This window comes from Pristis pectinata, chromosome 30 (assembly GCF_009764475.1).
Source record: "Pristis pectinata isolate sPriPec2 chromosome 30, sPriPec2.1.pri, whole genome shotgun sequence".
Classification (NCBI taxonomy): domain Eukaryota; kingdom Metazoa; phylum Chordata; class Chondrichthyes; order Rhinopristiformes; family Pristidae; genus Pristis; species Pristis pectinata.
In genome coordinates, this window is record NC_067434.1 from 11241330 (window position 1) to 11266287 (window position 24958).

The following is a 24958-nucleotide window of genomic DNA, read 5'->3' on the forward strand; positions in this document are numbered from 1 at the left end:
CCAAAGGTTGTGAGTTCAAGTCCCACTCCAGGACCCTGGGCTCAAAATCTAGGCTAGCACTCCAGGTGCAAAACTGCGAGGATGTTTGGTGTCAGATGGCCATTGTGAGGAAATGATACAAACATTGTGGTACCTCCACTGTCAGACTCAGTACTGAGGGATGACCTTACTGCTATCACGAGTCAGTTCTGGGCACAAAACACTGACCCTCACTGGGATGTCAAAGTCAAGTTTATTGTCATATACACAAGTATATGTATGCACAAGGAATGCTATGTGCCTGTGATGCTGCAGCAAGTAAGTTTTTCATTGCACCTGTGCACACACGTACCTGTACAGATGACAATAAACTTGACTTTTAGACATTTCTTTTTCAACAGGTGCAATGAAAAAGTTACTTGCAGCAGCATCACAGGCACATAGCATCAGATAAGCAGCATTCACAAGAAAAACATAAATTAAACATGAATTATACACAGTTTCTACAAGAAAGAACACAACTGGAAACAAAAAAAGTCATAGGTCATAGTGTTGCTAAACTCTAGTGATTTAGTGTTGTGCCGGTTGGTTCAAGAACCAAATGGTTGAAGGGAAGTAGCTGTTCTTGAACCTGGTGGTGTGGGACTTCAGGCTTCTGCACCTCCTGCCCAATGGTAGCTGTGAAAAGACGGCATGGCCTGGATGGTGGGGATCTTTGATGATGGATGTGGCCATCTTGAGGCAGTGACTCCTGTAGATACTCCCGATGGTAGGGAGGGATGTGCCCGTGATGTATTGGGCTGAGTCCACTACTCTCTGCAGCTTCTTACGTTCCTGCGCATTCGAATTGCCGTACCAGACCGTGATGCAACCAGTCTGGATATGCGTCCCAGAGACACTGACTCTTCACTGGGGAAGGGGTTTCTCAGTGGGCTGTGAGTTCCACAGGTAGTGACTCTCAACGGGGTAAAAGTTCCTTCGACACTGACTCTTCCTACAGTGTGGGTTACCTCTGATCCCTCACCCAAACATTGTGTAGACAGGCTGCACTCTCTCTCCCTGCTGCGCAGGGTTACACTTATCCAGCAGAGAGTCCTTCAGAATTTTCCCTCGCTAAGCCGGGCCACGTCTCAGTATGGCCGCCTTGGCTGAGCCAAGAGATATTCTTAACTATCCTGCTCCATCTACGGACTTGTCCCTGTGCCTTAGACCAGCATGAGATCAGTAGCAGGCACGATTAATTTTAAATATCCAGGCCATTTATTTGATAAACAATCAGATGGAAGGCGGCATTCGCTTGAAAGCACAGTTCTGACGAACTCACTTCTGTTTAGGCCAGGCCATCCATCGAAGCCGCTGTCATAACCAGTTTTACAGTTGGATGCCATAACAGGGAGAAAGATAATTAAATTTAATTAAAACATTGGCGTGCAGGTTACTGCGGTAGTAAAACTCCTCATTGAAACGAAAGGCGACGGCACTCTGTGGAAGGCTTGACGATATTTCCGTGCTGATTTGCTCTGTACACAAGATGAAAATTCCCTGGTCACATTCAAAGCACTTTCGCTCTGGGATTGAAGGACTTGGGGTTCATGAAATCTGAGTTCCGGAGTCCACAACTCGTCAGAATGACGACCGGTTTGGGATTGCTGTCATGGAAGATATCTTTAATGGATTCCGATTTGTCATCCTGTCAGGATCACTGGAGATTAGAAAATACGGCCAACCAAATCTGAACAGATGCTGCAGACCGACTAAAAGTATGCAGATCAGTTTCTCCATTAGATCAGAGCTAATCCGTTATCCCTGACCATTTGCTCTACACTCTGCGCAGAAATCCGTCTGATCTCCTCCATCCATGGAAACTAATCCAGTCTCCCCCAAACATGGAATCAATAATCTCTGCACACCTGGGAATTGGTTAACTTTCATCTTTCTGTGGGAATTAATCCAATCTCTCCATCCCTAGGGATAAGTCCGACCCTCTCCATCCCTGGAAGTTTGTCCAATATCCTCCATCCCTGGGAAGTGTCCGATCTCCTTCATCCCTAAGAATCTGTCCAAACTCCTCCAATCCCTGGATATTGTCTGGTCTCCTCTGCCCATGGGTCTTGATGCAACGATGAAGTGGCTGAGTTAGAAAGTCTCCCCATTAGTTGGTGGCCCCTGGTTTCCTGGCCAGTGTTATCCCTTTTACCTTCAGCCCAACTGCTTCCACCGCATGACCTCCTGTCTCCGCCTCTCCCGCTGCCATTCTGTGGCCATCCTTTGCCTGACTCAATTTTCCTCGTGGTGCCCCCTCTTCCCAGGCCCAGTAGATAATGAGTGGCCTCTTTGTCTCCTGATTCCATCACTCCTCAAACAGTCTAATCGCCCACATCCATTATGTTCATTGGAACTGTTCAAGAAGCATCTCCTAGGGGCTTACATTAAGGTTACCAGTAGTGTTATTTCCAAGCACTGTACTTTCATTACTTGCTTCATTAGCTGACTTGTTTTTGAAATTTTTGTCATCTGCAGAGTTGAATTTTGTCACTTTCTCTGCCTTTCATCAGCAATCAATGTAATATGAGCTGAGGTTCTCCCAACAGACCGTGACTAGGTGTAACCTGTAGTAAAACACTTTTATATTACAGCTCATGTTACAAATCACAGAGATATGATTTCACTTCAGGGTTGCTAGGAGCAACGTCCTTGAGGTTACTCCCAGTCTCCAGGGAAATCCGAAAGCCTTGGCAAGCCAGCACTCTGAGCCTTAATGCCACTCATTGTATGTGGTGCCAGGTTTGTGGGCAAGGATACTTTGCAGTGGGCTTGATCTCAGCCTATGCCAGCGGGGAGGCATTGACACTTCACACCTAGTGTTCAGTGCTCCAGGATTAGTAAGAAATAACGTTACATTTATCCAGGTCCCTTATTCGCAGTGAATTACATTTGGAGTGTAGTCACTGATATTATTGAGCCAAGCATAACAGAGGGCTGGCACATTTAATCTGGGCCCATCCCAGATGCCCCATTGGATTCCCTTCACTTTAAACTATTCTCACACCTGATGTTCTCACTAGCTGCTCTAAGAGGCTATTTACACACTTTTATTGGCCTGAATTTTGATACCATCAGAAAACCTTCACCAGTTTTAATTAACAAAATGGGGAAAGGCTCAGTCACGTCTGCAGAAAAGGTAAGGTGTGGGGGACACCATTTGGTCCTTTGCTCTCAGGAGGTGTGTTTGGAAGAGGTTGGAGCCTCTGCTATTGTTGGATCCTGGAAAGAACCTGCAGGCTTCAAGTCGGCAGTTGTTAGTGATGCTGGGGTAAAATAATGGTCTCTGAGAATGCTCTCCTTCAAGCCTGAAATGCACATGTTTTGAGTAGAAGGTATTTCTACAGGCTTGTGGCTTGTTGGAGTCAGATAGATGGGCAGAGTGAAGGCTGGGGACACCCTCAGCTGTTAAAACAGGAAATGAAAGCCTTATCCTCAACTGTCATCAAATAATCTCTGCCCCACCCTCCTGCCCCAGCACACCCAAGAGTTATTAAAGAATGACACTTTGCAGGTTTGTCTTTGCTGAGAGACAGCACGGGAAACAGGCCCTTCGGCACAATTGTCCTTGCCCAAATAAAAAAACATGCAAACTCCACACAGACAACACTGGAGGTCAGGATCGAACCTGGGTCGCCAGAGCAGTGAGGCAGCAGCCTTAAATGAGCCTATTGCCAGCCATATTTGAACCTGCTTCATTGCCCCAATCATCTGATAATCTTTGGCTTCATGGTCACAGGGCGAGTCTGAAGAGAGCCATTTTCATTGGGCAGTGCTGGTCAGGAAAAGCTCCATCTTACGTGCAGTGTGCTACACTAGTGCAGGAACTACACAGCCCGTGGTTTAGCAGACAGGGTGAGTGGCTCCCTGTTACCCAGTGTGAGTGTGCAGGACACATAGTAATCACTGCTTGAGGGCTAACTGCTGAAGTTTGCTGGGTGTGAAGATGATCTCTGTTTTATCAGAAAACAAAGGCAGAAGCTGCGTGATCAAGGCAAGGAGATCCGCTTTGCAAAAAGTTACAGTCTGAACACCACTGAAGTGAGCAGACCAGACAGTCCTCGTCAGAACGTACTACCCCTGGAAAAGGTAAGCAGCTGCCAGCTGGGCCAAGGCAGTCCCTTTGGACGTGACTGAGGCAAATAGACTTTGTTAGAACAGCGTCTCATCTTCCAACTGGGTACATTGCAGGCTTCCCAACTCAATATCAAATTCTCTGACTTCTGATCACTTCCTCGTGTCTGTCAATATCAGAACTGACTTTTTTTTTGTCAGTGATATTGGCTCAGCTTTTTTATTTCTCCTTTCCAATATCGCACTCTGATTTGCTATTTGCAAGCATCAGGTTTCTTTGTCACCCTCTAACTGCCCCATTGACAACCTGACCTCACCCTGTCAGAGAAAATCCCCTTGCTCCCTACCCCTCCTTCTCTGCCACCCTAAATCTAACTTGTTTTCTCACTTTCCCAGTTCTGAATAAGGGTCATCAACTCTCCCTCCACAGATGCTGCCTGTCCTGCTGAGAGTTTCCAGCATTTTCTGTTCTTGTTCCCAATTTCCGGCATCTTGTATTTCTTTTTTACTTTCGCTTGCTTGATTAGTGTTGAGTGGTAGGTTCAGTGAGGCGAACCAGAAGCAACACATCCTGTGAGTGCCAGCACATTTCATACCTGCTCACCTCCTACGTTCATTGAAGGAAGGGACTGTCTTACTGCTGCCACCTCTAGAACATTTATAAATGGAGCACCTGGCTCCATTTTATTCCAATATTTACGGAAGTGAGTACGGTCAGATGTACTCAGCCAGGCAACCTGCAAGACTGGAGTAGTCACTGGACTGTTTGTGGGACCATAGAAATGTATGGCAAAGAATGAGGCCATTCAGTCCATCATGGTCATGCTAGCACCTTTAAATATTTTGCATTTAATCCCATTAAAGGTAGATAAACATTTACGATTGAGGACTACACAGGGCGGAGGAGAATGGCACTAGGGTTGCAGGAAGGCTTAATGACCTTCTCCTATTGGGGAGTGGCTCCTTGGTGGTGCTAACGGAGGGCTCCTGGTACAGCGCAGTTCTCGGTGAGAACCTCCCAGACCCTGAGGTGATGTTTCTCTGTTTTTCAGTACACAAAGCCTGACAACAATATAGGGGAAGAACGGCGAAAAGTTCTGGAGTCACAGTTCTCAGCTGCCGGTTTGTCCCCAGCCAAGTCTTCACCATCGCAAAAATCAGTGGGGAAACCACAGAGGTAAATCGACGTTGAAGACATTCCAGACAAAATCGACTCAACTTATTGCCATCAAGGAAAGAGTGGAAAGTTCACGTGTTGATCAACAGGGATTTATGAAATGGGATTTCATACCCAAACCCTAATGCCTCCACTGTGAATCAAAGTCTTCCAGTAGCCAAGGAGGACCTTCTGAAAATCCAAATACACCATGTCTATTTTCTATTCTACCAGTTGCATCCTCAAAAATCAACAGTAGTTGATTTGTAAAATTGTAAAAACAAAGTCAAAGTCAGAGTTTATTGTCATGTGCACAAGTAGGTGTATGTACACATGCAATGAAAATCTTACTTGAAGCAGCATCACAGGCACATAGCATCAGATACACAATATTCACAAGAAAAACATAAATTATACATTTATTAATTAACATTAATGTTATAAATTATTCCCTTCCATAAATCCATGCAGTCTATCTATCTGATACTTTTTAAGTGTCCTGTTAACGGATCCTATATAATAGACTCTAGTATTTTAGCAGATCCTTTATAATGAATGTTAGTAAACCAGTCTGTACTTCCCTGTTTTCCCTCTCCCTCCTTTGTTAAATAGTAGAACTACAACTGTCACCCTCCGATCTGTAGGAAGGGTTCCATAATCTATAGAATGTTGGAAGATGACAACCAATGGATCAACTAATGCCATAGCTTCCTCTTTTAGTAAACTGCAATGCAGATTATCAGAACCTGGGGATTTATTTGCCTTCAGTGCGTCTAGTTTCTCCAGCACTATTTTTTCACACATACTCACTTTTTTCACCAATGTTGCTTTTCATTAGTCTCTTACTACTTGAGCATTTCTGGGAAGTTTATTTGTGTCCTCTTCCATGAAATCAGAACCAAAGTATTTGTTTAATTGCTCTGCCACTTCCTTGTTCCATTTCTCCCACTTCTGACGTAAGAGATCCGCTTGTTTTCACTTTTTTTTTGACGTATTTGTGGAATTTTATGCATAATGCTTTTACGTTCCTTACAAGTTTATTCTCACTCTTTCTGCCCCCTTTAATCAATACCTTGGTTCATCTTTTCTGAATTCTAAACTGCTCCCAGTTCTCAGGCCCCCTACTGTTTATGGCAACTTTGTACGTCTCCGGTTTGGATCAACACTCCCCTTGGGATGCTGACTGGACTGGAGGGCTGTAGTTATGAGGAGAGATTGGAGAGGCTGGGTTCATTCTCACTGGAACGCAGGAGGCTGGGGGGGGAGGGATGTGGTGACCATATAGGGGTTTATAAAATTAGGGGGGGCCTGGATGGGAGCTTCTTCCCAGGGCAGGGAAATCGAGAATTAGATGGCACAGGTTAAACTGAGATGAGAGAAATTTAAAGGAGATTTGAGGGGTGAGTTTTTCATAGAGAGGATGGTGGTTCTCTGGAACGAGCTGCCAGAGGAGGTGGTAGAAGCAGATACAATTACAACCTAAAATGCATTTGGACAGGTACGTGGATTGGAGAGGCATAGAAGGTCTAATGCAGGTAATTGGGATTAGTGTCGCTAGGCATCGAGATGGGCATGAGCAAGATGGGTCAAGAGGGCTCATTTCTATGCTGTGTGATTCTATGATTCTCATGATTCTTAACTCCTTTTGTTAGACACAATTGGGTTGTTTTCCCTTTTGTGTTTTTGCGCCACAATGGAATGTAAAACCAGTTCAATTCCTACAATCATTCCTTAAATGTTCATTGGATTAGTGCAATACGTATACTTCCCTTTATATTCCCATCGAGTCTAAGCAAGCGTCACCGGGAGAACCTCCCATTACGTTGATCTGAAAGTAACATGGTACGAAGTAATTACAGGAAAAAATTATTGCTTGAAAACATTGCATAAATTTATGTGGCTGTTAACAAAATAAGTAGGCAGATTAGTGGGGGCTGAGAAAGTTGAAACAACATTAAGAAAGATTTTGGAAAGGTTTAGCAGAAGAGAATCAAAACAGCAAAGATTCTAAGGTCAGGAAGTGCAAAGGAGGGGCAGTGGTATTTCGAGCATTTTTTGGCCTTTGATTCAGAAAATGGGATCACTGGCTGTGGTAAAAGCACTCCATTCTTAGGCAGTCCCTTGTGAACGAGGATGCTCAGTTTCTGCTCCAGTTTGGTGTGTTCTCAGGTGGTTATCGAGACCAAAGTGGGAACGACAGACACTTCCACAGATGGGCCAGGAGGTGACTGACAAGGAGGGCAGATTGTTGGTTCGTGAGGTACTGCACTTCTCCCACTGCTTCTGCACAGCCTTGAGGGTCTCAATAACGTCCTGAATGTTCCTTCTCTACTTTGAAGTTCCCAGGAGGCAGTGGGAATGTTGCATTTCTTTGAGCATATCTTTTTTCCTGCACACTCCTGTTAATCTACTCCCATGACAGAGCTCAGAATAAAGAGCCTGTTTTGGGAATCTGGTGTCGGGCATGCAGCCAATGTTGCCAGTCCAAAAGAGCCGTATAAATTTTGGGGCTGCTGACCTGGGAGAGGACACCAATGTCGGTTCACTTATCCTTCCAGTAAATGTGGAGGATTTTCTGGACACAGTGTCGACGATATTATTCCAGTGCCTTGGGGTGCCTGTTGTAGATAGTCCGGCTCTCAGAAGCATATAGTCAGAGAGTTATGCAGCACAGAAACAGGCCCTTCAGCCCAATTCATCCATGCTGACTGTGTTGCCCAGTGAGCTAGTCTCATCTGCCTACGTTTGGCCCATAGCCCTCTAAACCTCTCCTATCCATGTACTTATTCAGATGGCTTTTAAATATTGTTAATATGCCTGTCTCAACCACTATTTCTGGCAGCTCATTCCAAATATGCACCACCCTCTGCATGAAGAAGCTGCCCCTGATGTCCCTTTTAAATCTCTTGCCCCTGATCTTAAACCCATGCCCTCTTGTTTTCAGCACCCCCTCCCTGGAACAAAGACTATGTGCTTTCACACACAGAATGCTGGAGGAACTCAGCAGGTCAGGCAGTATCTACGGAGAGAGATAAACAGTCGACGTTTCGGGTTGAGACCCTTCATCAGGACTGGAAAGGAAGAGGGCAGAAGCCGGAATAAGAAGGTGGGGGGAGGGGGAGGAGCACAGGCTGGCAGATGACAGGTGAGTCCAGGTGAGAGGGGGAAGGTAGGTGGGTGGGGGAGGGGGGATGAGAGGGAGTGATGTAAGAAGCTGAGAGGTGATGGGTAGAAGAGGCAAAGGGCTGAAGAAGAGGGAATCCGGTTGGAAAGGGCAGTGGACCACGGCATAAAGGGAAGGAGGTGAGGAAAGGACAGGCAGGTCATGAGGGTGGGGGGAGGGGGGCCACAGGAATGAGAGAAGACAAAGAAGAGGAAATAAAACAAAGGGGGCGAGGAGAAGAGGGGAGGGGTTACCGGAAGTGAGAGGAACCCACGTTGAGGCTGCCAGGTTGGAGATTACCAGGGCGAAATATGAGGCGTTATTCCTGAGGTTGGAAGAACAACGCCTCATATTTCGCCTCGGTAATCTCCAACCTGACCTCCTCAACGTGGGTTCCTCTCACTTCCGGTAACCCCTCCCCTCCCTTTGAGTTTCTCCCTTGTCTTCCCTCATACCTGTGGCCCCCTCCCCACTTCTGTTTCCCCTCCCCCCGCCCTCATGTCCTGCCTATCCTTTCCCTGCCGCCTTCCCTTTATCCCATGGGCCACTGTCCTCTCCTAACGGATTCCTTCTTCAGCCCTTTGCCTCTTCTACCTATCACCTCTCAGCTTCTTACTTCCCCCCACTCCCCCACCCCCACCCTCCAACCTTCGCCCCCTCACCTGAACTCACCTATCACCTGCCTGCATGTGCTGCTCCCCCTCCCTCGACCTTCTTACTCCATCTTCTGCCCTCTTCCAGTCCTGATGAAGGGTCTCGACCCGAAACATCGACTGTTTATTTCCCTACGTAGATGCCGCCTGACCTGCTGAGTTCCTCCAGTATTTGTGTGCGTTGCTCCAGATTCCAGCATCTGCAGAATCTCTTGTGTCCCCTATGTGCTTTCCCCCTGTCTATGCCCCTCATGACCTTATATACCTCTATCAGGTCACCCCTCAGTCTCCTATATTCCAGGGAATAAAGTCCTAGTCTACACAACTTCTCGTGGTAACTCAGGCCCCCGAGTCCAGGCAATATCGTGGTAAATCTTTTCTGTATTCTTCCCAGTTTAATAACGTCTTTCCTATAACAGGGTGACCAAGTCCTGGCAACATTCTCAGAAATCTTCTTTGCACTCTTTCCAACTGAATGACCCCTTTCCTATAACAGGGTAACCAAAACTCTACACAGTACCCTATGTGTGGCTTCACCAATGCCTTGTACAGCTGCAACATAAAGTCCCAACTTCTGTACTCAGTGCCCTGACTGATGAAGGGCAGCGTGCCAAACACCTTTTTCACTATGCCATCTACCTGTGACGCGGCTTTCAGGGAACCATGTACTTGTACTCTTTGGAGGACAGGGATCTCTGCTGCCTGGTAGATGATGAGTTTTGTGCCAAGTCTGAAGTCTGGATCTTCAAACACTCTGTTCCTCAATTGACCAAAGGCTGTGCTGATGCATTGAAGAAGGTGGTGGATTTCATTATTGGTGCCTGCCTTCGCCAAGAGATAGCTCCTGAGCTATGGGAATTGTCCACACATTCCAGAGTCATGCCGTGAACCGATATTGTCTGTGGGCAGGGTGGTGCAGCAGGGGCAAGTTGGAAGAGGACCTTGCTTTTGTAGATGTTGTGTGTACAAGATGATAAGAGGCATAGATCGAGTGGACAGTCAGATACTTTTTCCCAGGGCGACAATGGCTAACACTAGGCGACATAATTTTAAGGTGATTGGAGGAAGGTATAAGGGGGATGTCAGGGGTAAGTTTTTTACACAGAGTGGTGGGTGTGTGGAACGCACTGCCTGCAGAGGTTGTGGGGGCAGATACATTAGAGACATTTAAGAGACTCTTAGATAGACACATGAGTGATAGAAAAATAGGGGGCTATGTGGGAGGGAAGGGTTAGATAGATCTTAGAGCAGGATAAAATGTCGGCACAACAGTGTGGGCTGAAGGGCCTGTACTGTGCTGTAGTGTTCTGTGTTCTATGTAAGTCCCATTCTCCGGTATATTGATAAGCTTGGGTGAATGATTCAGTGATGACTTGGAGCTCATCCTCTGACTTTTTGTCAGGAGCGGTAGCTAAGACTACCTGACTAGGTTGTGATGGGATGGAGTCAAGGGCGCTCATGTCAAGGGAGGACTTGTGGTTGAGGAGATCTTCAAAGTCTTCCTCCCAGCAGGTACTCAACTGCCTCTGTGTCCCTGAGGAGTTCACCCACTGTTCTTAGCTCTCCCTTGGGTGGAGCCTTGGGTGTTGGGGATGTTGACGGCTTTTGCCGCGTTGAAGAACCCACATTGTCAGTGAGCTGGTCAAAGGCAGCAATGACCCAAAACTGAGCAGAAAGTCACGAATAGCGTTAGAGCGCTCACAGGGGCTGTACAATGGATTGAACCAGAGTAGAAAGTAAAGACCATGGTGGGGAATAGGGGAGACCATGGAGCCTTACCACTCTCCAACCACCCACAGTCCCCATAATGGCCAGGGTTTAGATCCAGGATCAATCACTTGTCTCAGTATCGAGTAAACTTGCGACCACTGTAACAGACTCATTGGCCAACAGGTATTGCCCTTCCTCGTCTCTTAGCCCAAGACAGCTGGGCAGAATGTCGTCGAAGGTCAGCCCTCGTCCCTCGCCTCCTCTACTCCACAGTTCCAAGAGTTCAGTTGGAGAAGGACAAGCCTCAATGTCTCCCAGTACCAACAGCCAGATCCAAGATCAACTTTCTTCAGCCAATGACTCGTTAGACAGCAAACGGTAGGAGCTTGCACCAGGAATCCAGTCTGTGCAGTCAAGAGTTTGTGAATGTTGATATGTGTGGAAGTGTGTGTATGAGACTTTGTGTATTTGAATGTAAGTTTTTATGTGTGGGTAAGAAGATGTTTGAGAGTGTGTGTGTGTGTAGTGAATGCATACTGAGGTGAATGCACGTGGGTGTAGAGCGCCCTTGTGGCTGTGAGTGTGTGCATGTGTGTGTAAGTGTAATTCTGTGTGTGAATCTGTATGTCAGTGCCTGTGAATGTGTGTCTTTGATTGTATGAGTGTGTTTCTGTCCTTTGACTACATGTGGTTCTGTATATTGGTGTGTGTGAGTACATGCTTTCTGCCAGTGTGAAGTTTGATGTTGTGTATGACTGAGCATGAGTCCTGATGTATGTGAGAGTGTATATGCATGCATGTACATGCATGTGTGTGCATACATGTGCATGTGTTTATGTGTGTGCAGCTGAATGCCTCCCTTACATGTGAAGACGTTTTCTTCAAGGTCTGATTCCTTTTCCATGGATCCACCTTATTCCCTTTAGAGCTGCAACCACTTGCCGGAAATCCCCTGAAAGTTCCCGTGACGTGTGTCCTGCCACCTCGCACCGACCCGTCCAGCTGTGCACATTGGAGCTCAGAGATAAAGGTACGTCTCCGCAGTGCTGGACGGCCTCGGTCCCTGTCACCCCTTTGATGGGGGAGAAGAGTTGTGTCCAGGTACAAGTGGAGAGCCAGGAATGTGGCTGCACAGAGCACGGTCCGCACTCCTACCCGGCTGACCTGATGAGTGTGAGCGCGCCCAACACCCCACTCCACGCGGCCGAGGGTCAACAAGTGGAGATGCTTCTTCAGACGGTACAGCGACAGATCCAGATCCTGGCTTTAGCCAGCCGCAAGCCAGAGGACTATGAACTGATCAACGAGTGTGAAGAGGCAGCTGGAGAAAACACTGCTTTCCTGCCCGTGGCTTCAGCCGAAGAGGTGCCGTTTCTGCTGAAGAAGGAACAATGCAGAGACTGTGACCTAGGAAAGTGACATTCTGCTGTCTGTACCTTCATTGCATTGTGAACCTGGGCAAAAGAAAAGAATATGAAAAAAAGGAAAATAATTTATATGCATTTATTTAAAGCATTTAATTAGAAACCAAATAGTCTGTTGCCCCCATAGTGGTTTATGGAAACTATTTTGTATTGTTTTATCAGATAATGTTTCTTTATTTCTGGTGAAGATCTTAGTGCCTATTGTTCGCAGTGGGTGTATATTGGGATGTGCTGTGTTTCACCAACTCCCAGCACGTCCACCGCTGACACAGCCTCACATTCTGAACAGAGCCAAGTCCTGGGGGAGGTTTCCACTGGCAGAGACAAGGGGTACAGGGACTGGAGTGAGCTGGGCCTCAAGGGAGTGATGCGCCCACCGGATATGGGAACCCTAACCAGAAACGGTTGATGGCGAGCTACACGCACGCTGTACCGCTGGCGCCAGAATGGGATTAACCGCTGAGTCTTGTGGAACAGATTTCTAGAACAGCCATGTGCTGGATCTGAGCAATTAAACTGTTAACGAATGCCCCTGTTGTTGACCCTGGAAACCCCCGGTTAACAGCTGTGTGCTGCCCTTGTTGACCCTGGACACCCGTGCATCAGCTGTGTGCCCCTGCTTTGACCCTGGAAACCCAGCATTACAGCTGTGTCCTTTGCTGTTGATTCCAGGAACCAGGTTTAACAACTGTGTACCCTACTGTTGACCATGGTCACCCAGTGTACCAGCTGTGTTCCCTTCTGTTGACCTTGGTCACCCAGTGTACCAGCTGTGTTCCCTTCTGTTGACCATGGTCACCCAGTGTACCAGCTGTGTTCCCTTCTGTTGACCTTGGTCACCCAGTGTACCAGCTGTATTCCCTTCTGTTGACCTTGGTCACCCAGTGTACCAGCTGTGTTCCCTTCTGTTGACCTTGGTCAACCAGTGTACCAGCTGCGAGCCCCCTCTGTTGACCTTGGTCACCCAGTGTACCAGCTGTGTGCCCCTGCTGTTGTGCAGTTTAGTGTGATTATGGGGCTGTGGCTGGTGTAATAAGGAGGGACATTGGTACTGGTGCCCTAGATTCCTCAGCAATAGATACCCAACTCCAGCTACCAAGACATAACTCTCTCTAAATTGCCCCTCAATTGAGTAGAATTCAGAATGAGTCCAAGTGTACACCGCTGGATACGCTGCAGAGGACACAGAGGTCAAACAGCAGATTGTCATGCGGTTCTAATGTAGCATGGCTTGATTATCGGAATAATTCTACATAGTTCCAGTGCTGAGGCTCAGAGCAGTGAAATGATGGCACTCCCAGTGCACCCCACCCCTTCCCTCTGCTCCCCTTCTACTCCCCCTCCCCACTACTCCCCTCCACCACCTCTGTCCATTATACACACTACACAAGGCAAGGTGCCCTATGGAAGCGAGAGGCTACACACCTCACTAATGCCATGTCAGAGTTAATGTGACTGAAGCCGGTAATCAGGGCCCATTCATCACACAACCTGGTGGAACCCATGGTGTACGAATTAAAAAACAGTTTAAAAACTTCGTGGAGCCTCTTTGATTCTGCATTTTCCTAAGGTGTTGCAAAAACGTGTCCATCCTCCTTAATTGGCCTGGAGAAGCTGGGAGTGAGTTGCCCTTGTAAACCTCTGCAGTCCATGGGGTGAAGGTACCTCCAGAGTACCGTTGGGAAGGGAGTTCTAGGGTTTATAGGTATCAACGATGAAGGGACGGCAACAGTCAGTGTGCGACTTGGAGGGGAATCGACAGGTAACGGTGTTCCCATATTCTTCTCACTCCTTGGTTATAGAGGGTTATGAGTTTGGAGGAAGGGGCAGTGAGTTGCAGTCGGAGTAGCCAAGGCAAACATCATGCAGCATTTTGTTGGTACACATTGTATACACTGTGTGCAGTGGTCATAGAATCATTGGGTCATACAACGCAGAAACAGGACCTTCAGCCCACAATGTCCGTGCTGACCACTGGGTACCTGTCTATACTAATCCCATCTATCAGCATTTGGTTAATAGCCTGCCGGGCGTCGGCAATCCAAGTGCTCGTCCAGGTGCTTCTTAAAAGTTTTGTTGGAGTCTCTGCCACCTTGTCAGGCAGTTGTTCCAGATTGCAACCACCCTCTGAGTGAAAAAACTCTTCCTCACATCCCCTCTAAACCTCTCACTGCTCACCATAAAGCTATGACCATTGGTCTGAGACATCCCTGTCATGGGGAAAAGTTTCCTACTATCTACCTTATTTATGCCTCTCATCATTATGCATACATCAGGTCTCCCCCCCCAGGCTCCCCCGCTCCAAAGAAAACAAACCCGCCTCTCCAGTCTCTCCTTATAACTGAAGTGTTGGAACCAGGCAACGTTTTGGTGAATCTCCTCTGCACCGTCTCCAGTGCAATTACATCCTTCCTGTTGTATGGCGACCAGAACTGCACACAGTATAGTTGGACCAAGACTTCCCCGCCCTTATGTTCTATGGCCTGGCTAGTGATGGCAAGTATCCCTTACACCTTCTTCACCACCCTATCTACCTGTGCTGCTACTTCAGGGATCTTTGTATGTCGTGGTGCCTTTAATCATCCAAACTCCTGAGGACCCAGCCATTCATGGTATACGTCCTATCCTTATTTGGCCCCCCACCCCCCAAGGTGCAGCACCTCACAGTTGCCAGGCGAAGGGAATGCGTGTTTAGAATGGTGGATGGATTACCAATCTAGTGGGCTGCTCTGTCCTGGATGGCGTTAAACTTTATCTATTGTTGGTGCTGCACTCATCCAGGCCAGTGGAGGGTATTCTATCACACTCTGGACTTGGAGAGACTTTGGGAAATCACCAGCTTATTGCAAGGGGCTCAAACTCTGTCCTTCCCAGTAATTGTGCCGAATTTCTGAATAAGTTTTTGACTGATGGTAACCCCAGGTTCTGGGAATGTCATTGAATGGCATGGGGAGTTGGTGAAACTCTCTTTTGTTGGGGATGGTCATTGCCTGGCACTTGAAGAGTACAGATGTTAGTTGACATATCTCAACACATGCCTGAACATAGTCTAGTTCTCACTGGGTGCAGGCATGGACTGCTTCATTTTCCGAGGAAAGGAATTGAACCGTGCAGACGTCAGTGAACCTCCGGCTGCATGGTGGAAGGATGGTGATTGAATACACAGCTGGAGATGGTTGGGTCTAGGACACTCCTACCTGGGGCTGAGATGGCTGACCTTCAACCACATGTATCTGTAGATATTTATTTATTAGTCACATGTATATTGAAACACACAGTGAAATACGTCTTTTTGCGATACTGAGAATGTGCTGGGGGCAGCTCGCAAGTGTCGCCGCTCTTCCGGCGCCAACATAGCACGCCCACAGCTCCTAACCTGTACGTCTTTGGAATGTGGGAGGAAACCGGAGCACCCGAGGGATACCCACGCAGACACGGGGAGAACGTACAAACTCCTTACAGGCAGGGGCAGGAATTGAACCCGGGTCGCTGGCACTGTAATAGCGTTACGCTAACCGCTACGCTACCGTGCTGCCCACCTATGCCACCGTGCGGGAGGTATGATTCCTTGGTGCTGAGGACAATCACTCTTAGCTAGACAACTTCTGGTAAACTGCTCCTCCTCTGTCCCTTTCTCCTCCTGATCTACCCAGTCCTTCCTCCACTCACCCCAGCCCTCATCACCCTGTTTCTTTCCCCTCCTCCCCCCTCTCCATCTGCCCATCACCCACACACTCCACCCCCCCGGTTCCCCTCTCCGACTGTTTAAGCTCCCCTCCCCACCTCCCTCCCTCGGTCCCGTGCTCCCCTCCCCACCTCCCTCCCTCGGTCCCGTGCTCCCCTCCCCACCTCCCTCCCTCGGTCCCGTGCTCCCCTCCCCACCTCCCTCCCTCGGTCCCGTGCTCCCCTCCCCACCTCCCTCCCTCGGTCCCGTGCTCCCCTCCCCACCTCCCTCCCTCGGTCCCGTGCTCCCCTCCCCACCTCCCTCCCTCGGTCCCGTGCTCCACCTTCCTCTCCTTTCAGATTCCATCACCTTCAGCCCTTTGTCACCTCCACCTATCACCTCCCAGCTTCCGTCCCTGTCACCCCTCCTCACCTGGATCCACCTATCACTTGCCAGCTCTTGCTCCGCCCTTTCCTATCACCTCTTTGTCCTGGCTCTCTCTCCTCTGATAGTTCAGTCCAGATGAAGGGTCTCAACCTGAAACGTCAACTGTCCATTTCCCTCCACAGCTGCTGCCTGACCCGCTGAGTTCCTCCAGCATCTTGTGTGTTGCTCTCTTCTCCATGTTTGGACGAAGGCTGTGATGAGACTGGAGCTGAGTAATCCTGGCATAACCCACGATCATCAATGAGTGGATAATTGATGAGTAAGTGCTGCCTGACAGCTCCATCAATGACAGCTCCCATCACCTTCCCAATGAGTGAAAGTAGATTGATGGGTGCTAATTTGCCTGATTGGATTTCTCTTGCTTTTTATAAACGGGACATACCCAGACAATTTCCCATCTTGTCAGGTAGGTGCCAGAGACGTCATTGTACCGGAACAGTTTAACTCGAGGCATGGCTAGGTCCCCAGCAATGCAGCAGAATGTTTTCAGATCTCAACAACCTTTGCTGGATCCAGTGGTCACGGCCATTGCCTGATATCACATGGAGTGTATCATACTGGCTGAAGGTGTAGACCTGGAGAGAAGGCAAGGATCCAAACACCGCTTCTGGAGGAAGATTGTTGCAAATAATTCAGCCTTGCCTTTGCCATAAAATTCTTGGTTCCACTACAGTTGAGGGTGGGGTTATTCTCAAAACTTCTACATCCAATAATTGTCCACTACATCCATGACTAGCAGAGCTTTCGTTGGAGGAACACTCAGCTCTCGTATTGCATTCTGATCTGCTCTTAAACACACATGGAACCCAGAGTTTTAGCTTCACCATGTTGGCACCTCCTGAAGCATACCCAGTGCTACTCCTGGCACGCTGATCTATGCTCCTCATTGGCCCTGGCATGATGGTGGTAGGGTGAGGAGATATGCCAGGCTGTTAGCCTGTAGATTGGGGTGGGGTACTGGTGATGCCCACACCATCTCACTGATGCCCAGTGCCGAGTTGCCAGATCTGTTCCAAAAGTGATGGACGGTGTCTTCGGCGTGAAGACAGGAATAATTCCAGAGGAAGTGGTGAGGTGGGGAGGGGAGGGAAAGAGGGATGAGGAAGAGACGATGGGAGGCAGGCAAGGAGGGATGTTGAAGGAAGCAAGAAGAGGCGAGAATAGTTGGGTGAGGGAGGCGGAGGGGAGGCAGAGGAATTACTGAAGGAAGGGAGTAGAGTGAGGAGGGCCGGTGAGAGCGAGTGATGGTGAGGGATGGGTAATGGGGAAGGTGAGTGTTATGGAATGGAAGTGGAGAGGGGAGGCAGTGGTTGGTGTGAGGGGGAGGGAGGGAAGCAGAGGGTGAGGAATGGGGAGAGTGTGTGGGAGGGAGAGTGGGTGGTAGGAGGGTGATGGAAGAACAGCGGGATGGGCTGCATTGAGCCCGTGCCCAGGTTCCATGTCTCCATGTAGCCAATAACAGGGAAAAGAATATGAAAAATACAGCAAGAGGAAGCCACAGTGCCCAGTGAGCCTAACTTCAGGCCTCCGTTTCTTCTGCCAATTACCAATCGTTTCACCGTAACCCAAACATCTATTTTGGTTTTGACTCTACGTAATGCTTCACATCCATCGCCTTTCGGAGCAGTGGTTGCCAAATACTCAGAATTCCCAAAGAATAAATCCTTTCGCTCGGTCAAATGTACAGTTCCTTATCCTGAAACTACCCGCCCCCCCCCCCCAGTACTGGACACCCCTACCAGGGGAATCTTCCCCACAACACCTACACTGCCAAGCCACATTACATGTTCCAGTGTGGCCTCCAGTCATGTTATATCTTTAGACTAATCTGCTCAAATGACAACTTCTTCACCCAAGGAACCAACCTCAAGAATCTCTGCTGCATAAGAGGCAGATGTGGAGACTTCTTCATTGCATGGTGCACGAGATGGAATCTGGTAATCCATAGACAACGGACAATGTCTAAGAGGATGAGGAGAATGGAGCAGGACTGCTGAACAGAGAGGAAGAAGAGGTATCTATGGGAACGTCCTTACTCAGCCTCCACAGCCCCATCTCCCGGCTGGGTGGAGGGGCTTTAGGGGGCTGCCCGACAGAAAGGTCCTTCGCCACCAGAGCCTGCAAGATCGTAGTACTCGATGCAAGTCAAGTGGCTGTTCCACCCTCCGATCATTACCACCAACCAGGTGGGGGGATCCCAGATCACATGTAAGAACCACACACCCACACTGATTACAACTCATGGATGAGTCAATCCCTGCCCCCCTTTACTGTAACGGTTTGCTACAACATCTCTGCATTTCCTCATAAGTGGCATCGCGCTCAAATAAGTCAACTGAATAAAATGCACTTGCTAGTGAGGATCTTCAGTCCGCAGTGTAAAGTCATGCACACGTCACCCGGGCATATACAGTTCCTTGTGAAATTCCTTTCAGCTTCTCCTATTGTGCAGGGGTGATCACTCTTGGAGGAGATAACTGTCACCTCCAGACAGGTTCATCATTTAATGTCTCCTGGTCCCTTGATGGACTGGATCCTTCTGGCATCTGTCTCATTGACCAGGGATTGCATGTCCCTTTGTGAAAATACAGAAAACCTCTCCCTCTCCCTTACAGACTTTGGCCGTGGCAGTCACTGTGATGCTGGGATCTGACTGACGTGGGGATTGTCCATTTACGGACTGATGTCCGCCTCTGGTTGCAGTGAGGAATTGCCTGAAAGTGGCTGAGATCCCATCGGGAATTGTACAGGTCCTGTCTGAGTTTTTGTTTCTGAGTTAAAAACACGCGAAAGCTATTTCAAATGTCTTCTTAACCAATTTCATAACCGTTTTGCGGGGGAACAGGTTTGGACATTAGAGTATAATAAACAATGTTTGAGTGCATCAAAAATGGTTAAAATTTAAGGCAAATATGTTTCATCCTTTCATGCTTTTTCCTGCATATTATCGGACAGGGGTGACAACAGATAGAATAGATCCTGGTGGAATATACCCTGATGGGCTATGCCCTCATGTAGTATACCCCAATAACGTATATCGTGATGGCTTATACCTGGTTGAAGGAATCTCCCAGGATGGAATACACCTTGATGGAGTATACTCATCCCGATGGAGTAAATCCTAATGTGTTTGGGATTCTTATTTTAAATGGTGCAGGAATAACATCAATCACTGTTGGAGTATGGTGGTGGTGTAATGGTTAACCCAACAGACCAGTAATCCAGAGGCCTGGACCAACAATCCACAGACCTGAGTTTAAATCCCTCCACGGCATCTGTGGAATTCAAATTCAATCTGGAATTTGGAAAAGTAATAACTAGACATCAGTAACTTAAGATTGTGGTAAAAATCCATCGTGTTCACTAATGAACTTCAGGGGAGGAAATCAGTTATTCTTAACCAGTCTCTCCTGTATGTGACTCCAGACCCACCTCATGTGGTTGACTCTATGGCCAAGCAAACCCTTGACATGCACCATTACTGCTACAGAGGAAGAATAAAACCATGGTATCGACCTCAGCACCAAATTCAAACAGATCAAAAGCATTCCCAGCCAAACTTGCAAAGAACCCCTTATAAGCATCAGGGACCTGGAGACTAAAATGGGACAACTGCCCCATAGACTAACCAAGCGACATTCTGACAAGGTCATAATCACAGAATGATACCTGCTGACAATGTGTTAGACACTCCATCACAATCCCTGGGTATACCTTGTCAGGACAAACCCACCAGAGGTGTCAGTGCAGTGATATACAGTTGGGAAGGAAAAGCCCTTGGAGCCCTCAACATTAACTCCAGATCAGATGATGTCTCATGGTTTCAAATCATGGGCAAGGAAGCTACCACCTATCGTCCTCCTTCAACTGATGCACCAGTATTCCTTCATGGAAGACGACTTGGAAGAAGCCTTGACAGTAGCAAGGGCACAGAAATGCCTGGGCTACTCTCCCAAACCCCAACCTTTACCACCATGAAGGATGTCAAAAGGTGTCACTACCTGCAGGATCCTCTCCAAGTTACTCACAATCCTGATTTGGAAATATATTGCCAGCAACACCCAGATCCCAAAATATGAATAAATACCAAAAAAATAAGTGACATAGAGAATGGTCATCACGTGGGTATTGTTTATTCACCATCTCCAACTGTGTATGTATGCTAATATTATACAGATATCACACATTTACATACACTACAGACTGCACACATGATAGAAGTCAGCGTGATGGAGTTTTCTTTTTCATCCATGAGTTACAGATGTAACTGGCAATGGCACTAAACTGATGAGGAGGTTAATAGTCAACAACATTGGTGGGACTGGAGTCACACATAGACCAGACCAGTGAAGGACCATCGACTTCCTTCGCTGAAGGACATTCATGAAGTAAAATGGCTTTGACAACAATCCAGTAGTTCCATAATTGCTTTCACTATTGTAGGGACCAGATTTCTCTTTGAACTTCAGACTTTAATTATTTGAATTTAACTTCACCAGCTACTTTAGGGGGATTTGAACTCACGTTGCTGGATTAATGGTCAGGAATCTGGCTGCTCGTCCAGTGACTTAACCACTAGACCATTGTCTGCCCATGGTTAAACTGTGATGGAGCAAAACATGATGGAGTGCCAACCAGTCTCAGAACCTTTGGCAATAACCCAGGGTTAAAGATTAAACTGTCCATTCCAGTTCTATGAAAAGTGTATCCTCAAATCTTATTGAACTGCTGCTCCAAGTCATTAGTAACTGGTCTACGGCAGACTCTTCCACTTCAAACCCCCTACTTAAAGTCAACCTTCCCATGCCTAACAACCTAGCAGTTCACAACAGCCCCTCAATGCAGTGCTTCCCATTCCCACCAGCCCTTCCCAATCCCAGCAAGCTCTCCCATTACCAGCAGCCCCAAAGTGTGACAGGGTTAGAGCCATTGACGGAACAGAAGGATGATTATGGAACAACTTCTGTTCTTTCGAGAGTCCAATAATTCTGGGAGCTCACAGTACAAGTAGATGCCTGGAAATTCAATTGTAAAAGACTGTTTTTTCCTGTGTGATGCTGTTGAATTTCCAGAGATGTGCTCTTTCCATGAGAGGAAGCACAATTATAACTGGTTCCAGGTCAATTTGCGTCACTTGGAGAATCCAACCACCCTGTTGCAGGTCTCCTTTACGACCACATTACAATTCCTGCTTTAGGGATGCTCAGGATGACACTTTTCCCTGTGCAACGTTCTGAGGGAATGGAGCAGGGAGTCCGGCCCCTGACATTGGGCGCAGGCAGGACAACGTGGTCTTCACACTGCGTCCTCAGACTGGGAGTGAAATACTTCCCCACATTCTTGGCCACTCCTTCCTCTTTACCCGCCCCCGAAAACACACCCCATCTCTCGTTAAACACCCCGCCACAACCTGCAAGTCGGCCTTCGCCCTATTTGCTGCCAGTGCTGATTCACCCCCCACCAAAACTTTGCCATCTCCATGCCCACCTCTGAGCCCTTGGGGTGTGCTGATCATCCTCCCCTCCACCCCACTCCATCTCCCCTGTAGCGCGCAGTCCTCCCCCTGGCTGATCTCAGACCTCACCCTCCCCAACGTCTAGATGCCTGTGTGTGATGTACTTGTACGTGAGAAGGGAGGGGATATTGTACACCAGCACCACACGGCCTGAACAGAGTGAGGTCCTGTCCAATGAATGAGGGATCCAGGATGACTGGAGACCAGGCTCTGACGCACAGACTGAGCACACACACATATATGGACAGACAGGCACACACACATACACATATATGGACATACAAACACACACACATACGCACACGCGCGCACACACACACACACACTCATGCACACACGTGCGTACATACTCGCATGTATGTGGACAGACACACACACACATGCACACAAGTATATGGACAGACAAACACATGCATGCAAACACACGTGCACACATACACAAACAAATGTACACAAACATGCATGCATATAGGCACACACACATGTGCACACATGCACACACACATGCAGACACATGCATGCACGCACACAAGTATATGGACAGACACAAACATATATGCACAAACACATGCACACTCATGCATATACACAAACAAGTGTACACAAGCACACATGCATGCACATAGGCATGTACAAGTGTGCACACGCACACAACAAGCACATACACACATGCAACATTGAGTGCAGCAATGTGTTGGATACAGCAACAAGAAGTGGAAACAAGTGTATAGCAGAAGTTGTCGTACCGCAGCCTATAGATCAATGAAAGTGAAGTGAGAATTCTGATGATAATCGTTAATGGTCACCGTGGCAACACAGGAGGGCCCAGGATCCCACATAAAGGGCCAAAGGGAAATGAGCTGATTCCACACAGCAGTGCCTTACAGATAAGGCAGAAACCAGTGGAAGTGTCCAGTCCCAAGGAGCACGGCCCTAGGGGTCAGACACAGTCACGCAGGGCAGGGGTCTGACAGGGTAGGGGTCCAAGGGTATGGTCTCCAAGGAAATGGGTTGACAGGGAAAGATCAAAGGGGTACAGGAGACAGCAAAAGTTTCTCAATGAAAAAATTGGTAATTAGATAGATCAAAGGGCAGAGAGTGAGGAGAGAGAGTGGACGGGATGGTGGATGGGAGAAATTGGTGGGGGTGGAGAGTGGAGAGTATGGGAGCCAAGAGGAAAAAGCGGGAGGAGAGGAGAGAGACTGCAAGGGGAGAATGGGTGGGAGAGAGTTGGGGGAGGAGAAGATCCAGAGGAGAAGAATACACTGGATGAGGCACTGCACAAGAGCAGTGAAAGTACAAAGAGAAGGATCAGAGAACGAGAGGAAGTTTCAGTGAACCGAGAGCCTCCCATGGTGAGAGCAGTTGGAGAGCGAAGCTGGGAATTAGAGATAAAAAGGAGCCAACCACAGTATAAGGCAGCATGGAGATTATGTTTTCAGTGTGATCATTATATTAGAACATCACCATAGTAACCAGGTTATGTAAAATTGCCAGTGATAGGCATTCCTGGAAGTAACACCCAATAAAATTCCTGGCTGTGCATCCAATAATTCCAAAGTGGCAAGAGTTATTTAGTTAGCTATTTATTAAATTATTTCCTTTCTGTTTCCATGAGTCAGAGGGTCATAGTTTCATGCAGTTATGCGGCATGGAAACAGGCATCTCTCCTCCATGCCAACCAAGGAGACCTCCTCAGCTACTCCCATTTGTTAGGGTTTGACCCATCCCTCTTAACCTTTCCTACCCGTCTACCTGTCTGAATGTCTCTTAAATGTTTTGATCGTACCTGCCTCTACCACCTCCTCTGGCACCTCATTCCATACACCCACCACTCTCCGTGTAGAAAAGTTGCCTCTCAGGTCCCCTTTAAGTCTTCCCCTCTCACCTTAAGCCTACACCTTAATAGTTTCAGACTCCTCTACCCTCGGAAAAAGACTGTGATCATTCGCCTTATCTCTGCCCCTCGTGATTTTATAAACCTCTATAAGGTCACCCCTCAGCTTCCTCTGCTCCAGGGACACAAGTCCCAGCCTTACCAGTCTCTACTTATAACTCAAGCCCTCCATTCCCACTAATATCCTTGTGAATCTTTATTGCACCCGTTCCAGCTTAAGGACATCCTTCTTATAGCTAAGCGACCAGAACTGCACACAAAACTTGAATTGCAGTCTCACCAAGGTCTTGTACAACTGTCACACGATGTCCTAACTCTTGTACTCAAAGCCCTGACCAATGAAGGCAAGCATGCCAAACACCTTCTTCTCTGTCTTGTCTATCTGTGTCACATACTTTCAGGGAACGATGTACTTGTACCCCTACATCTCTCTGTTCTACACACTCTCCAGGGCCCTGCCATTTACCGTGTAAGTCCTGCCCTAGTTTAACTTACCAAAATGCAACACCTCACACTTGTCCAAGTTAAATTCCATCTGCCATTCTTTGGTCCACATTCCCAATTATCAAGATCCTCTTGTAATTTTAGATAACCACTGCCCACTAAACCACCAATTTTGGTGTCATCCGCAAACTTACTAACCATGCCAACTACATTAATAGTTAATATAGATGATGGACAGAGGACCCAGCACGGATCCCTGCGGCATACCACTGGTCACAGGCCTCCAATCTGGAAAACTACCCTCCATTACCACCCTCCGACTCCTACCACCAGGCCAATTTTGTATCCAATTGACCAGCTTACCTTGGTCCCATGTGATCTACCCTTCCAGACAAGCTTACCCATGCAGGACCTTGTCAAAGGCCTTACTACAGTCCATGTAGAGAACATCTACCACCCTGCCATCATCAGTCCTCTTGGTCACCTCTTCAAAAAAACTCTATCAAATTTGTGAGACATGATTTCACGTGCACAAAGCTACGGTGACGATTCCTTATAATTCCTTGCCTTTCCAAATGCTGTCTCTCAGAATCCCCTCCAGTAACTTTCCCACCACTGACGTTGGGTTCACCATCTGTAGTTCCCTGGCTTGTCCTTGCGGCTCTTCTTAAATATAGGCACAACATTAGCCACCCTCCAGTCTTCTGGTACCTCACCCGTGGCTGACAATGACACAAATATCTCCACCAGGGCTCCAGCAACTTCTTCCTGTGGACTGTGGGGAAGATGC

At 47.8% G+C, this 24958-nt stretch overlaps 1 protein-coding gene across 4 annotated transcripts in view; it reads left to right on the forward strand.

The window, feature by feature from the left end:
• LOC127584658 (pro-neuregulin-3, membrane-bound isoform-like) overlaps positions 1-13738 on the forward strand; it is a 304705-nt gene extending 290967 nt beyond the window's left edge. For all 4 annotated transcript variants that reach the window (XM_052041509.1, XM_052041511.1, XM_052041512.1 and 1 more), the window contains 4 exons: positions 3987-4110; positions 5148-5272; positions 10961-11155; positions 11704-13738. In XM_052041509.1, coding sequence (XP_051897469.1) covers positions 3987-4110; positions 5148-5272; positions 10961-11155; positions 11704-12196 — 937 coding nt within the window. In that variant the 3' untranslated portion in view covers positions 12197-13738. The remainder of the gene's footprint in view (positions 1-3986; positions 4111-5147; positions 5273-10960; positions 11156-11703) is intronic.
• The last annotated feature ends 11220 nt before the right edge of the window (positions 13739-24958 follow it).